Source organism: Bombus terrestris, chromosome 11 (assembly GCF_910591885.1).
Source record: "Bombus terrestris chromosome 11, iyBomTerr1.2, whole genome shotgun sequence".
In the NCBI taxonomy this organism is placed as follows: Eukaryota; Metazoa; Arthropoda; class Insecta; order Hymenoptera; family Apidae; genus Bombus; species Bombus terrestris.
Genome location: NC_063279.1, coordinates 15045366 through 15061390, shown reverse-complemented (window position 1 = coordinate 15061390; position 16025 = coordinate 15045366). Strand labels below are relative to the sequence as shown.

Genomic DNA, 16025 nt, shown 5'->3' with positions numbered 1-16025 from the left:
GTCGAGAAGAGAAATTGATCGACTTTTATTATTACCATGTACATCAGTGTCAGCTTCATTAACGACGATCTCGTTTGCAGTGGTTTCATTACAGACATTAATTATTTTTGTTTTACACATAGCGAGGCTATTTTGTGTAATGTTACGTCAAAACCCAGACTTAGAGTTCCGCAACTAATCGCGATATCATATTTTAGATAACTATCAGCAAGGACATGAGAAATTGTCTTCAATGTAAAAATCATTAATACACACGATGAACAAATGGGAGGCGTATGTTTAATACAAGTATTTCCTGCTCCTCGCATTACTAATATGTCAGTCATTCTTTTGCCAGAAATCTCGAGGCCACGGACTCTTTAATTAGTGAACGCTCGGCTCCCGAATCGGAGTAAAATGGAAACGACTCACCCAGATGACTTGATCTACCCGATGATGCTTCCAGTACGTAGAAGTCGACTCGCCACTTGTTATTGAAATTATGGTTTTCTTTCATAATCAGGTTGACAGTTGCGCCCCGTGCAGCGGGGTCGGAACGTGCGATTTTAAGGGTTAAAACGTGGTAGCGAAAACTTGTTAGGTTTCACACTCGATTTTGCACTAGCGACTGGGTTACTCGCGCGCGATGGTCGTAAGTTCTAACACTGTTATAATCGGCACTGATCCCACTTCTGATGTCGGGTTGGCGTTACGATTAGAGTTAGGGTTAAGGGCGTGAAACGAATCCCTATTGACGCTAGATGTGATCGTTATGCGATAGAGGAGATATTTACTAGTGCAAATATGACTATGATGGAATTGGACAAGTAATCGCGATAATTAGATACTCGAGAAGCTATTGACAATGATCCTAGGCTCAATAACGAATCCGCGGTCAACGGGATGACGAACTTTACCCTTCGTTAGCGTCTAAGTTACACTGTATGTTAGAGCAAGGGGCAATTATTACGTATACGAAAGACAGGTCGATTACTGATGAGATCGCACTAGAGAGAATGACTCTCCGTCACGGTGACGCTGTCGAAGAAAACTATGATGGGTGTGCCTAAGGGCACGAGATCATCGGATTCGTGGAGAAAAGTCTTCGTTCGAAGGGTGAGGGAAATTGACGTTGCTGTTAATTGGTCAATTTCCATGTTGGTGGTTAGAGAAAAATATTAGCCGTCCTTGGGGAAAGTTGCTAGCGAGAAGCGTCGTTCGTGGAAGGATAGATTTCTCTTATCTTCCCGTAGTTGGGGCACAGGCTATTTGTCTATTTGAAAGACTTTGTATAATTGAAACTTAATATTCGTAGCGGGTACTCGCCCAGCTAAACATATACTGTGGAGATGCGTTGGCATCTGGCAATCATCTTACCCGAAGGACAAAGTCTGCGTGTGGCGAGCCACGGGGCAGAAACCATTGAAACGTTTACCGTCGTGCCCTGTCCCAAGTATTTCTTTTAAGGAGAGCTATAGAATTACTTCATGCCTATGTTAGACAAAACGTTCATCCCTTTGACCGTGGCTACGTTCGGCGACTGATTGTCGCCTCGAGCCCGAGCTCACTATCATAAATCTCAAATAAATACAGTCGGATCGAATGACAACAGTTTCTTAATACGGCTATGGTGAAATCTAAATTACAATACTAGGGGTCTTCCCAAAGTTCCAAAGGGAAGGTTCCTGTGTTCTTTCATCTCCGACATATATATATATATATATATATATATATATATGTATGTATGTATGTATACAAATATTTACCAAAACTTTCTGGATCTGTATCCCATAATTCCAATTCAGCAGGTGTTAAAAGAAAATAATGTGTTACCAGCCTTGAACAAATTTCTGCTAATGTTTCAGGTGTAAAAAATTCTTGTCTCAATTGATTTGCTCTCAACGTTAAAGGATTTTTCGTATCTGTATTAACAAATTTTCAAGCTTAATAAATCACACCCATAAATTTACAAAATACCATTATCCATCATATATACCTTTGAGAACTTTAGCTGGTTTATAGTATGTAGATAATAAAATGCCTTTCATTAAATTTAAACACTGTATAACAAATCTTTCAAAAGCTAGGGCTTGACCAGCTTCAGTGAAACAATAAAAAACAGAAAATTCTAATGATGTTGGTATTAGTTCTACATAGCAAAATGGATGCATTTCTAATACTCCTATTAATACTTTAGTTAAATGAATTATAAATTTATCGCATACTTCCATCTGTATACCTCTTGAAATTAATGTCTTTCCTAGAATTATATAAAAATCATTATTAAGAGAGACAAATATATAACTGATATTAAGGGTAGTATCAGAGGAGAAATATACTAACGACATTCAAGACAAGTTCTTGCACGTTCAAAAACAATTTCCAAGAATGACATAGCATCATGGGATTCTGAAGGCTTATTAAACCCATTTACAATAAGTGTTCTAAGAATTCTCAATAGAAGTAACGCTTTTTCCAAAGCTTCCTGTATCTGATTTGTGTCTGCCCCATTTGATGCCATTATAAGAAAAGATTCTGTGTAAGTATTCCACACATTCAGAATAAAACTGAACACACTACTGGTTAATTCTTGGAAGAGTCGTCTGCCAGGAACTAAACGTTTAGAGGCTAAACACTTAACAACATGATGTAATATTAACAGTGCCCGATGCTGGGCCAAAGGATTTTGTCCTCTTATAACATCCAATAAGGTTGGAATTAATGAGCGCCATTCTCTAGGCCAATCATATCTGCACAACATTATTTCGTTTAACTTATTTTATGAATCAGAGAGAAAAATAAACGCAAATTATTTAATCAATATCAATTACCTTGCAATTTTAGCAATGAGAGCTGCCAATTGGATAGCTAACTGATTTACAGGTTCTTCAAAGTTTACTATTAAACGTTGTCTAAGAAATTCCTTTTTGTCATCTGCAATTCCACTGTAGTAATAATGCATGTTATTTATTAATTAATTTACATTAAGATGTTAATACTATTAGCCAAATTTGATTGCGTTAAAGAATACTTACTTTGGAGCATTTTTTCTCCAATATTTATCAACACCATTTTTGAAACATAAAATAGCCATCCATCTAATATTGATACTCAAGGAATGATTAGAAAACACATTCTGAAATAATTATTAATATTTTACTCACAATATAATAATTAGACTTTCGTTAGTAATGAAAATAAATAACCTAAAATAATCTTACGTACATAAGCAAATAGTATATGCTTATATATGCTAGTTAAAATAAAAATGATCAGGAATAAATTTTTGCCTCCTTACAATCTAATCAAATTTATTTTACATTTATTCATGCAACTTACATATAACGCAGTGTAGAATCCCCTTTCAGTTTCCCATTGTTTTAGAGTTTGTTCAGCTGGTTTCAAAATAGTGGGATCCTGACTACCCGCTTGTTGAAGGACTTCTATCACTGCGACATCCATCTTCCTACAAAAAATTAATATATTCAATGTTTTACATTAAATTCAAATAGCTCATTGTTATTTGTTTTCCTCTGAAAAGATCGACTAAACTTAACTTTTTTCGGAAATATCTATGTATTAAATCAATACATGACGAAAATCATCAAAGACACTCTACATCAAAATGTCACACACGCCCGCAAGTCGGCATTTCAGAACGCTGCCCCCCTCCTGCTTTCGTCTCTTTCTGCAAAATGACAGTTATTGTTATAGTGTAAACCACCTTATTACTCGTAAAACGCGATTCTAGTCTAGATTTATTTATCCATTATTCATATATCGTATAAGGTATGATCAACCTATTATGATAATGTTATTTACTCATGTATTTAAGCAAAAATTCTAATATTTCCAAAGAGCTATCCCAGAACTAAAAACTAGTTCTTTCTAATAGACAACAGTATAAATAATACTGTTGATAGAATATGTTTCAATATTTACTTATCTTTTAAAGATAAAGAAACAATAATGTTTCTTCTTGCATTTATATATTTTCTATATAATAAAATATGTACATATACATTAGTGATTTGAAATATTTGAAAGAAATGTTATTAATTTTCTTCACATCTGTTTGTCAGAGAAATGTAATTCGTTGATGAATTAATTTACTACTAAAAATTTAAGCTATAATTTCTATGAAAACATAAGTATCAATATGATTTGTTTACAGATTTATAAGGAGTTTGTTTATTGCTATTTTCACTTTAAAATTTCATTGGACTTAAACCGGATATCCGGTGCACGCACTCTACTACGCATTCAGTGTCCGCTTGTGCGATATACGGTCTTTCTGTTTATAGCTCGCTGCATTGCTTGATACTTCTCACAATGAAGGTACGTATCCAATAATAATTTCAAAATCTAACAAATATTACAAACAGTTACTATAAAAATTTATATATTGAAATGCTATAAGTAATTTTAGATATATATAATTTATGAAACATTCGTTTATCTGTATACCTAACCAATGTTAAAATAAGACTTATTTCATTTATCTTCGGCATAAGTAGCATGAAGCAAGTCATATCCAAATGTAGAATACTTAACCCCTTATCCTACAATATCGTGCGAGAGATATGGTACGTCGATCGGGCCAAATATAAATAACACGTGTGAGAGACATGGTAAGTCATTCGGACCAAAAGTAAATAATACGTGTGAGAGACGTGGTACGTTCTTGGGGCTACACGCGACAAATACTTACTAATTTTCTTGGCCGCATTCGGATATGCAAATATATTTTCTTGAAAAATATTAGAAATTTATTCTCAAAAATGACTTCATAAAGAATATTAAGCGTTGTTGGGAACATTGTAAATTCAGCTAACATTGCAAAAAGTGATTTGATAGATATTTTAAATAATGATAGTGACAGTAGTGATATTTCACTTCCTGTACGAAAACGTTGTAAGCGACTGATTATTGAAGATGATACCGACGATGAAGACCACAGTAATCATCAACAATCAGCTATGGATTTGGAAAGAAGAGACTAATGATCCAAAAATCTGGAATTATACAGAAATTCCTGGCATAAAAGTGGCAATTTTGAATCAGTTAGGTGAAAACAAAAAAGAATTAGACTTTTTTAATATAATATTTGATAATATATTTTGGGAAAATATTGTCATGGAGACGAATCGATACGCAAACCAAATAATGAACAATGAAAATAAAAGACTAAAAATAGATAAAACTTGGTTTCCTATAGACTGTGGTGAAATCAAAATATATTTTGCACTATGTATAATAATGGCTGAAGTTAAAAAACCAACAATTCAAATGAATTGGTCTAAGAAAGCAGTTATAAAAACTCCAATTTTCTGAAAAACAATGCCGTTCAAAAGATTTCTGCAAATAACTAAATGTTTGCATTTTGCAGATAACAATTTGGCTAACAATACAGATAAATTATGTAAAATAAAACCTGTGATAAACTTTTTGAATCAAAGATTTAAAGAAGTATATACAATGCAAGAGAACATTACTATCAATGAATCATTGATGAAATATAAGAGACGCTTATCCTATAAACAATTTAATCCATCAGAAGGGGTAAGATTTGGTATAAAATTTTATAAATTATGTGAGTCAAAATCAGGTTATTGCTATGACCTTAAAATATACACTGGTAGTGATAAAATAAATTCTGGTAACAGTGCATTTGAAAGTGTTGTCAAAGAGCTATCACAGTCAATATTACATAAAGGACATACTTTATATTTAAACAATTGTTCTCCAAAACTGTGTAAAACTTTAATTAACAATAAAACTAATGTTGTTGGAACAGTGCACTGGAACAGAAATAATATGCCAAAAGATTTTTATAAAGTAAAATTAAAAAAGGGTGAATATATAATGAGAAGCTGCAATGGAATAATGGCATTAAAATGGAAGGATATACGAGACATTTATATTCTTTCTTCAAAACACAAAATAGCAGAATGATAGGAATTGACCGGCAAGACCGAATGCTAGCATGCTTCCCTGTGATGAGGAAATGTATGAAAGGATACCGAAAAGTTTTCTTTTACCGCTTTGATATTGCTCTGTTTAACTCGTACATTTTATTCAACAAAATAAATACTCACAAAAAACAGACTTATGCTGAATATAGAATTGAAATAGCCCAATCATTACTAAAAAAATGTACCATTACCAGAATATATACGAAAAGGACGATTATCGAATGGAGATTTACCAAAGAGACTGCATGGAAAACATTGGGGTCATTTTCCCAAGCATATAGATCCAACACCATCGAAATCAAAGCCACCAAGAGCTTGTAAAGCATGCACAAAACATAAAAAACGTAGTGAAACAACGTGGGAGTGCAAAAGATGTAAAGTTGCATTACATGTACCAATACGCTTTGAAAGATATCACACGATTGAAGATTATTAAATTTTTGTAAATTTTTTCAAGACGTTCATAATTTAAAATATGTTTTTTTAGAAATTGTAATAAAAATGTTATTGATTTATTAGATTTATTATTGACTTCAAGATAATAAATCTTACTTGTTCAATGATCAGTTGGTAGTATTTATTTATCAAACATCCTGCAAAGTAAAATTAATTGTGCCTGTACACATGCATTTACAAAAAGACACGAACACTCAGCCAAATCATAAATTGGTTTGACATGTGACTGATCTTGTTGTTTATGGCACACACTATTGGAACTTAAATCATAAGGCAAGAGGCTAAATTTTCTTCATATAGAGCATTAAGATTTACAATTTTCATTATTATACTACGAAAGTAAGCATAACCTCATTAAAATGTCTTAGACGTTTAACCTATATTTCACTCTACAAGTATAAACAGCCGACCTTTGTGAATATATTTTATGGCTATTATCAAGCAAAAAATGCTTCATAAGTATAAATCAATTGAAGCCTTATTACAAGGTGCTGTATCTACTGTTATTTTATAGCATAGTGATAACGAGTTTCTTACTAGTCCCCTTGTATTTTGAATTTTTGTTTTAACTTTTTAATAAAGCTTTATATGGCTATGTATATATAACATTTTTGTTTGATTACGTACATTAAATAAACTGGCAAAAGCTGATAAATCTTTGCATATGCTGTATAATATTTGTGTTTTTTAGTTGAACGTATCGTATCCTGCAACAGGATGTCAAAAACTGTTTGAAATCTCCGATGAACATAAGCTGAGAATTTTTTATGAAAAGCGTATGGGCGCAGAAGTAGAGGCTGATGCTCTCGGTAACGAATGGAAGGGATATGTCGTTCGTATCTCCGGCGGCAATGATAAACAAGGATTTCCTATGAAACAGGGCGTTCTGACTAATGGTAACACAAGCATTTTTTATTCTAATTTCGTTTGATTTTAATTTTTTAAAAATTCCTGTAACTAGGGCGCGTACGTTTATTGCTCTCAAAAGGACATTCATGCTACAGACCTAGACGTGATGGTGAGCGTAAACGTAAATCTGTCCGTGGATGCATAGTCGATTCCAACCTTTCAGTACTCGCTCTCGTCATTGTCAAAAAAGGAGAAAAGGTATTAATTTGACTGTACTTTCTATCTATTATCCATGTTTCAGGGTGTATCTTAGAATTGTCTTATTATCTTATGATACTATCGTAAACATGGAAGATTAACTATAGTGTTTTGATTTGGGAGACTGTGTTATGTAATTTATACTTTTTCTCAGTGTATAAGCGATACACTAAAAGTCAACATATCTGTGGATGTAATGATCAGTGAGTTAAGTTATTAACACGTTCACGCCGGCGCGTATCACCGGTGGCTCGCGCTTGAGTCTCGCATCAGGCAGCGTACACTTGACTCACACTTGAATGTTCTATCAGATGGTGCGTACCATCAAAAATGTAGTTCGTTTAGTAACTAGAAAAAATCGCAATTTGAAATATTTGAAAATTTAAATGGAAATTTGACGTCTATTAAATGAAAAAGAAGTAGGATTTATTTTATTTCATCTCAATATTATAAACATACAAAACAAAAATTCGATAGTAAACACAGCAATTCAATATTATAATTACCTTACCTTAATTGTTTATTTATTTCTATTTGCAATTTTTAAACGCACTTGAAACAAAGTGCTGGCTGGCTCTCACAATGATTGCAGTATATCGTAATTTTTTTAGTTTTTTTTCATGGCATAATCTCTAATTTTTTTTATATAAGCATTTATAACGTTTCTTACTTCTTTTTCTTGACTTTCTTACAGATCCTTTATGTGAATGGAGAAAATGTGAACATTTTGTGAAGGTATTTGCTTTTCAATAGCCATTTCTGCAATGTGGTGATTATTGGTCAAAGATGAACAATAATTTTTTCTCTAAATTGCAAAATATTAATATCTTTATTACATTATCTTTGATATATGTACCACGGAATTATGAGTCAAGTCCCTCATATTAATTGTATAATAATTTTTTTGTACCATTTAACGGTTTTCCGTAAATAACTACAGTACGATGTCATTTGATAGGATAAGTCATCACCCCTTTTTGCATCGTTATAAAAAAATATCAGACTTTACTTCATCATTTTTTCCTTGAATAATTGTACACATGTGATTCTTGGAAGTAGTAAACATATAAACTGGTCTTTTGTCAATCCATTTAAAAAATTTAACTCTGCTACGATTTTCAAAACTCACAATGTGGCCCCGTTTTTGTTTTTGTATCGTTTGTGGCGGTAGAAATTTTTTGTTTATTTTTACAGTACCACAAATAAATGTTTTTTTCTGCCAAAGTTTTTTTCTTCAACCAAGGGCACACTCGTATAACAGCTATCTATGAATTGCATGTGGCCTTCAAATAATAATCCATACGAGTGCTGCCCCACGGCGAGAAATACAAATTGCAACGCCCACGTGAACGTGTTAAAGAACATTTTTAATGCTAAGAAGCATTTAATGTATAAGTTGATTAAATTCTTACAGGATATCCCGGATTTAACTGACAAGGAAGTCCCACGCCGTTTAGGACCCAAGAGAGCGAGCAAAATTCGCAAACTATTTAACTTATCGAAGGAAGATGATGTCCGTCGATTCGTTGTGAAACGACCAATTCAAAAAGAGGGCAAACCACAGCGGTCGAAAGCCCCTAAAATTCAACGTCTTATTACCCCACTTACACTCCAGGTTTGTACATATATGTATCTATATTTATATTGTTGTTTTGTTTCAGTTAAAATTTTTCAAAAGTATGGAGTTTATAGTAAAATAAAAATATGTTTATATAGAGAAAGAGGCATAGACTGGCTCTAAAGACGAAGCGTTGCTTGGCTCGCAAGCAACAAGCAGCAGAATATGCGAAGCTGTTAGCACAACGGCAAAAGGAAGCTAAGAATAGACATCAAGAAGAACTAAAGCGAAGACGTAGTGCTTCTATACGAGATTCCAAATCGGGCAGTCAGTCTGCACCCGCCATTCAAAAGTAAAAGACTGCAATGATACCGTCCAATACAATATGAAACTAACAAATTGTGTACAAATATGTTGTATATAAACCTATTAAATATTAGCTGTATATAAGCCTAATAAATATTTATATTTTTTTTGTAATATCTTGTCTTTTTGTAATATCACTTACATGTTCCATATTCGTAATGTTCATATATACACTATTATACTCGTCTAAATTTATACAGCATATACGTAAGGTAGAAGCTTATCATTTTAAGCAATTAGTAATTTTTAAAGTTTCTGAAATGATTAAGGTGGAATTATAGAGGTCATCATCAACATCAATGGTTATTTTAATATTATTCTTAATTAGTATTGTAGAGGTGGTATATGTTGTCCGTGATAGTAGTAATTGCCGGCTGTAGATGTCGCTGCTGGGATACTGCTAATTATTCTTCCATTTTGATGCGTGGAAGAAAAATAGGATCACGGGCGCCGGGAATCGAACCCGGGTCCCGAACGTTCGAAACCTAGAGTTGGTTGCTTAGTTAGTGTCGAGTAGCGGTATTTGTTGTCGAGTGCCGCTACAATACACCCTTACCAGAGATAACATTATAGATCTTAACGTGGTAAAGCGTCAGCCGATTGTTGTCCTATCCTTGCAGATGTTGTGCGATGTCTTCGATATGGTCATGGATACCTCTCGGTACGGTGCAGGGCGTTCCGTGTACGGTCGTAGGACTCTGTTCCTCTCTTTAGTATGACGTGCTGGTGGTGATGCCCATGAACTTTGCGATGGCTACATCACTCTTTTTTTTTTTGCGTGAGGAGGGGAAAATGCTATTACGCATGCCCCGTAACCCGCGTCACTGGGTTATGTGGGAGTCGGTCGGATGTCGTTGCCATACCCACTAAAAACCCCTCCTCCTTCTTCCTCCGCTTTGAGGGCAGACAACCCCGGTAAAACCTGTCGGCAGTCATCAGGGTTGTCCTTTCGTGCCCCGTTGTATCTACCTCTTCGGGCAGTTACTGCTCATGTCATCTTCTCAGCCAGTTCAGGATACTGGGCTGATCTCCTTCTGCGGTTTTTCGTTCTTTTGTATTCTTGCCTTCATTGCTCCGCGTAGTTGTTGTTTCACTCGTTCTCCTCCTTGCCTCTTCCCAGGCCCTCGCTGTCACCCTCCTGTGACACATGACGGTCTTGCAGAATTGCCTGAATTTATTCCAGCTCTCGTTCTTGGCGGTCACCGTGGCGATCAGATTGTCCACGCCTATCTTCTCGCCAAGAGCGTTCTCCAGCTCGATCCTTCTGTCCTTTCACTTCGGGCACGCGAAGAGGGCGTGCTCTGCATCGTCGTTAGGGTCTCCACAGTTGAGACAGTTGCTGTCGCTGTCCTTGCCAATCCTCTTCCTATAGACACCGAAGCTCCCATGCCCGGTTAGAAGCTGCATGGTGTGGTGATCGATGTCCATCTTCTTTTTGGTAAATAGCAGCGCACTCGGTATTAATTTCTTCGTGACATTCTCCTTTTTGTAGCTGTTCCATTCCTTCTGCCACTCCTCTTGGGCCTTCTTGCGAATCGCCTCCAGTTCCTCCTTCAGCTTGCAGCCGTCATCAGCGCCAATCCTGGACTCATGGATCTTGTTCCTCTCGTAGGTCTCTCCGAGCATCTTTATCCTTACGTAAATCAGGAGATTCCCGGTCAACACGCAAAGTGCCGCGTGGGAGACGGTACGGTATGCCGTCGTTGTTATGCACAGGGCCGTTCGTTGTGCTCGTTTCAGCTTTTTCGTAATAATAATAACGTATGACGTTATATAGCACTATCATATAACGTATAAAGTTGTATACTGTTACGTAATAACGTATCACGTTATATAGTATTACCATATCACGTATAACGTTGTATACTGTTACGTAATAGCGTATAACGTTATATAGTATTACCATATCACGTATAACGTTGTATACTGTTACGTAATAACGTATCACGTTATATACTATTACGTAAAAACGTATAACGTTATATACTATTACGTAATAACGTATAACGTTATATAGTATCACTATATCACGTATAACGTTGTATATTATTACCATATAACGTATAACGGTATATCCTATTACGTAATAACGTATAACGTTATATGGTATTGCCACATAACATATAACGTTGTGTATTATTACCATATAACGTATAACGATATATAATATTACGTAATAACGTATAACGTTATATGGTATTGCCACATAACGTATAACGTTGTGTATTATTACCATATAACGTATAACGATATATAATATTACGTAATAACGTATGACGTTATATAGTACTATCATATAACGTATAACGTTGTATACTGTTACGTAATAACGTATCACGTTATATAGTATTACCATATCACGTATAACGTTGTATACTGTTACGTAATAACGTATCACGTTATATAGTATTACCATATCACGTATAACGTTGTATACTGTTACGTAATAACGTATCACGTTATATACTATTACGTAAAAACGTATAACGTTATATACTATTACGTAATAACGTATAACGTTATATAGTATCACTATATCACGTATAACGTTGTATATTATTACCATATAACGTATAACGGTATATCCTATTACGTAATAACGTATAACGTTATATGGTATTGCCACATAACATATAACGTTGTGTATTATTACCATATAACGTATAACGATATATAATATTACGTAATAACGTATAACGTTATATGGTATTGCCACATAACGTATAACGTTGTGTATTATTACCATATAACGTATAACGATATATAATATTACGTAATAACGTATGACGTTATATAGTACTATCATATAACGTATAACGTTGTATACTGTTACGTAATAACGTATCACGTTATATAGTATTACCATATCACGTATAACGTTGTATACTGTTACGTAATAGCGTATAACGTTATATAGTATTACCATATCACGTATAACGTTGTATACTGTTACGTAATAACGTATCACGTTATATACTATTACGTAATAACGCATAACGTTATATACTATTACGTAATAACGTATAACGTTATATAGTATCACTATATCACGTATAACGTTGTATATTATTACCATATAACGTATAACGGTATATCCTATTACGTAATAACGTATAACGTTATACGGTATTGCCACATAACGTATAACGTTGTGTATTATTACCATATAACGTATAACGATATATAATATTACGTAATAACGTATAACGTTATATGGTATTGCCACATAACGTATAACGTTGTGTATTATTACCATATAACGTATAACGATATATAATATTACGTAATAACGTATGACATTATATAGTACTATCATATAACGTATAACGTTGTATACTGTTACGTAATAACGTATCACGTTATATAGTATTACCATATCACGTATAACGTTGTATACTGTTACGTAATAGCGTATAACGTTATATAGTATTACCATATCACGTATAACGTTGTATACTGTTACGCAATAACGTATCACGTTATATACTATTACGTAATAACGTATAACGTTATATACTATTACGTAATAACGTATAACGTTATATAGTATCACTATATCACGTATAACGTTGTATATTATTACCATATAACGTATAACGGTATATCCTATTACGTAATAACGTATAACGTTATACGGTATTGCCACATAACGTATAACGTTGTGTATTATTACCATATAACGTATAACGATATATAATATTACGTAATAACGTATAACGTTATATGGTATTGCCACATAACGTATAACGTTGTGTATTATTACCATATAACGTATAACGATATATAATATTACGTAATAACGTATGACGTTATATAGTACTATCATATAACGTATAACGTTGTATACTGTTACGTAATAACGTATCACGTTATATAGTATTACCATATCACGTATAACGTTGTATACTGTTACGTAATAGCGTATAACGTTATATAGTATTACCATATCACGCATAACGTTGTATACTGTTACGTAATAACGTATCACGTTATATACTATTACGTAATAACGTATAACGTTATATACTATTACGTAATAACGTATAACGTTATATGGTATTACCATATCAAGTATAACGTTGTATACTGTTACGTAATAGCGTATAACGTTATATAGTATTACCATATCACGTATAACGTTGTATACTGTTACGTAATAACGTATAACGTTATATAGTATTACCATATCACGTATAACGTTGTATACTGTTACGTAATAACGTATCACGTTATATACTATTACGTGATAACGTATAACGTTATATACTATTGCGTAATAACGCATAACGATATACTACTACGTAATAACGTATAACGTTATACACTATTACGTAATAACACATAACGTTATATACTATTACGTAATAACGTATAACGTTATATGGTATTACCATATCACGTATAACGTTGTGTACTATTGCCATATAACGTACAACGATATATACTATTACGTAATAACGTATGACGTTATATAGTATCACTGTATCTTGTATAACGTTGTATGTTATTACCATATAACGTATGACGGTATATCCTATTACGTAATAACATATCACGTTATATACTATTACGTAATAACGTATAGCGTTATGTAGTATTACCATATCACGTATAACGTTGTATATTATTACCATATAACGTATAGCGATATATACTATTACGTAATAACGCATAACGATATACTATTACGTAATAACGTATAACGGTATATCCTATTACGTAATAACATATCACGTTATATACAATTACGTAGTAACGTATAGCGTTATGTAGTATTACCATATCACGTATAACGTTGTATATTATTACCATATAACGTATAGCGATATATACTATTACGTAATAACGTATGACGTTATATAGTACTATCATATAACGTATAAAGTTGTATACTATTACGTAATAACGTTTAACGTTATATAGTATTAGGATACATCTTATAACGTTATATACTATTACGATATAAAGTATAACGCTGTATAGCATTACGATATAACGTATAACGTTATATAGTATTACGATATAACGTATAACGCTGTATAGAATTACGTTATAACGTGTAACGTTATATAACATTATGATATAACGTATAACGTTATGTAGTATACCGTTACAACGTATAACGTTACATAGTATTACGATATAACGTATAACGTTATGTAACATTACGATATAACGTGTAACGTTATGTAGTATACCGTTACAACGTATAACGTTACATAGTATTACGATATAACGTATAACGTTGTATAGTATTTCGATATAACGTATAACGTTATATAGTATTACGATATAACGTATAACGTTAAATAATATTGCGATATAACGTATAACGTTATGTAGTATACAGTTACAACGTATAACGTTATATAGTATTACAATATAACGTATAACGTTATATCACATTCCGATATAACGTATAACGTTACGTAGTATACGGTTACAACGTATAACGTTATATAGTATTACGACATAACGTATAACGTTATATAGTATTACGATATAATGTATAACGCTATATAGCATTACGATATAACGAATAACGTTATATAATATTACGATATAACGTATAACGTTCTATAGTACTACGATGTAACGTATAACGTTGTATACTGTTACGTAATAACGTATCACGTTATATAGTATTACCATATCACGTATAACGTTGTATACTGTTACGTAATAGCGTATAACGTTATATAGTATTACCATATCACGTATAACGTTGTATACTGTTACGTAATAACGTATCACGTTATATACTATTACGTAAAAACGTATAACGTTATATACTATTACGTAATAACGTATAACGTTATATAGTATCACTATATCACGTATAACGTTGTATATTATTACCATATAACGTATAACGGTATATCCTACTACGTAATAACGTATAACGTTATATGGTATTGCCACATAACATATAACGTTGTGTATTATTACCATATAACGTATAACGATATATAATATTACGTAATAACGTATAACGTTATATGGTATTGCCACATAACGTATAACGTTGTGTATTATTACCATATAACGTATAACGATATATAATATTACGTAATAACGTATGACGTTATATAGTACTATCATATAACGTATAACGTTGTATACTGTTACGTAATAACGTATCACGTTATATAGTATTACCATATCACGTATAACGTTGTATACTGTTACGTAATAGCGTATAACGTTATATAGTATTACCATATCACGTATAACGTTGTATACTGTTACGTAATAACGTATCACGTTATATACTATTACGTAATAACGTATAACGTTATATACTATTACGTAATAACGTATAACGTTATATAGTATCACTATATCACGTATAACGTTGTATATTATTACCATATAACGTATAACGGTATATCCTATTACGTAATAACGTATAACGTTATACGGTATTGCCACATAACGTATAACGTTGTGTATTATTACCATATAACGTATAACGATATATAATATTACGTAATAACGTATAACGTTATATGGTATTGCCACATAACGTATAACGTTGTGTATTATTACCATATAACGTATAACGATATATAATATTACGTAAT

At 32.9% G+C, this 16025-nt stretch overlaps 2 protein-coding genes across 6 annotated transcripts in view; one reads left to right on the top strand and one right to left on the bottom strand.

The window, feature by feature from the left end:
* The window catches only part of LOC125385994, a 120620-nt gene that overhangs the window by 86110 nt on the left and 18485 nt on the right, over positions 1–16025 (bottom strand). For all 5 annotated transcript variants that reach the window (XR_007225796.1, XM_048410359.1, XM_048410360.1 and 2 more), the window contains exons 15-20: positions 3319–3445; positions 3015–3115; positions 2811–2924; positions 2323–2729; positions 1976–2239; positions 1746–1901 (exon numbers count right to left, since the gene is read on the bottom strand). Coding sequence is in view for 4 of the 5 variants with exons in the window: in XM_048410359.1 (XP_048266316.1) it covers positions 1746–1901; positions 1976–2239; positions 2323–2729; positions 2811–2924; positions 3015–3115; positions 3319–3445 (1169 nt within the window). In the remaining variant the exon portion in view is untranslated. The remainder of the gene's footprint in view (positions 1–1745; positions 1902–1975; positions 2240–2322; positions 2730–2810; positions 2925–3014; positions 3116–3318; positions 3446–16025) is intronic.
* Positions 4176–9555, top strand: LOC125385996 (40S ribosomal protein S6-like). Its single transcript, XM_048410364.1, has 5 exons — positions 4176–4317; positions 7102–7306; positions 7372–7517; positions 8932–9132; positions 9234–9555. The coding sequence occupies exons 1-5, from the start codon at positions 4312–4314 to the stop codon at positions 9429–9431; spliced, it is 756 nt and encodes a 251-aa protein (XP_048266321.1). The 5' UTR covers positions 4176–4311; the 3' UTR covers positions 9432–9555.

Excerpts from the sequence above, each read along its gene's own strand:
- LOC125385996 (XM_048410364.1), top strand. Across the intron at positions 7,518-8,931 it reads TTGTCAAAAAAGGAGAAAAG|GATATCCCGGATTTAACTGA; the intron begins GTATTAATTTGA and ends AAATTCTTACAG. Across the intron at positions 9,133-9,233 it reads TTACCCCACTTACACTCCAG|AGAAAGAGGCATAGACTGGC; the intron begins GTTTGTACATAT and ends ATGTTTATATAG.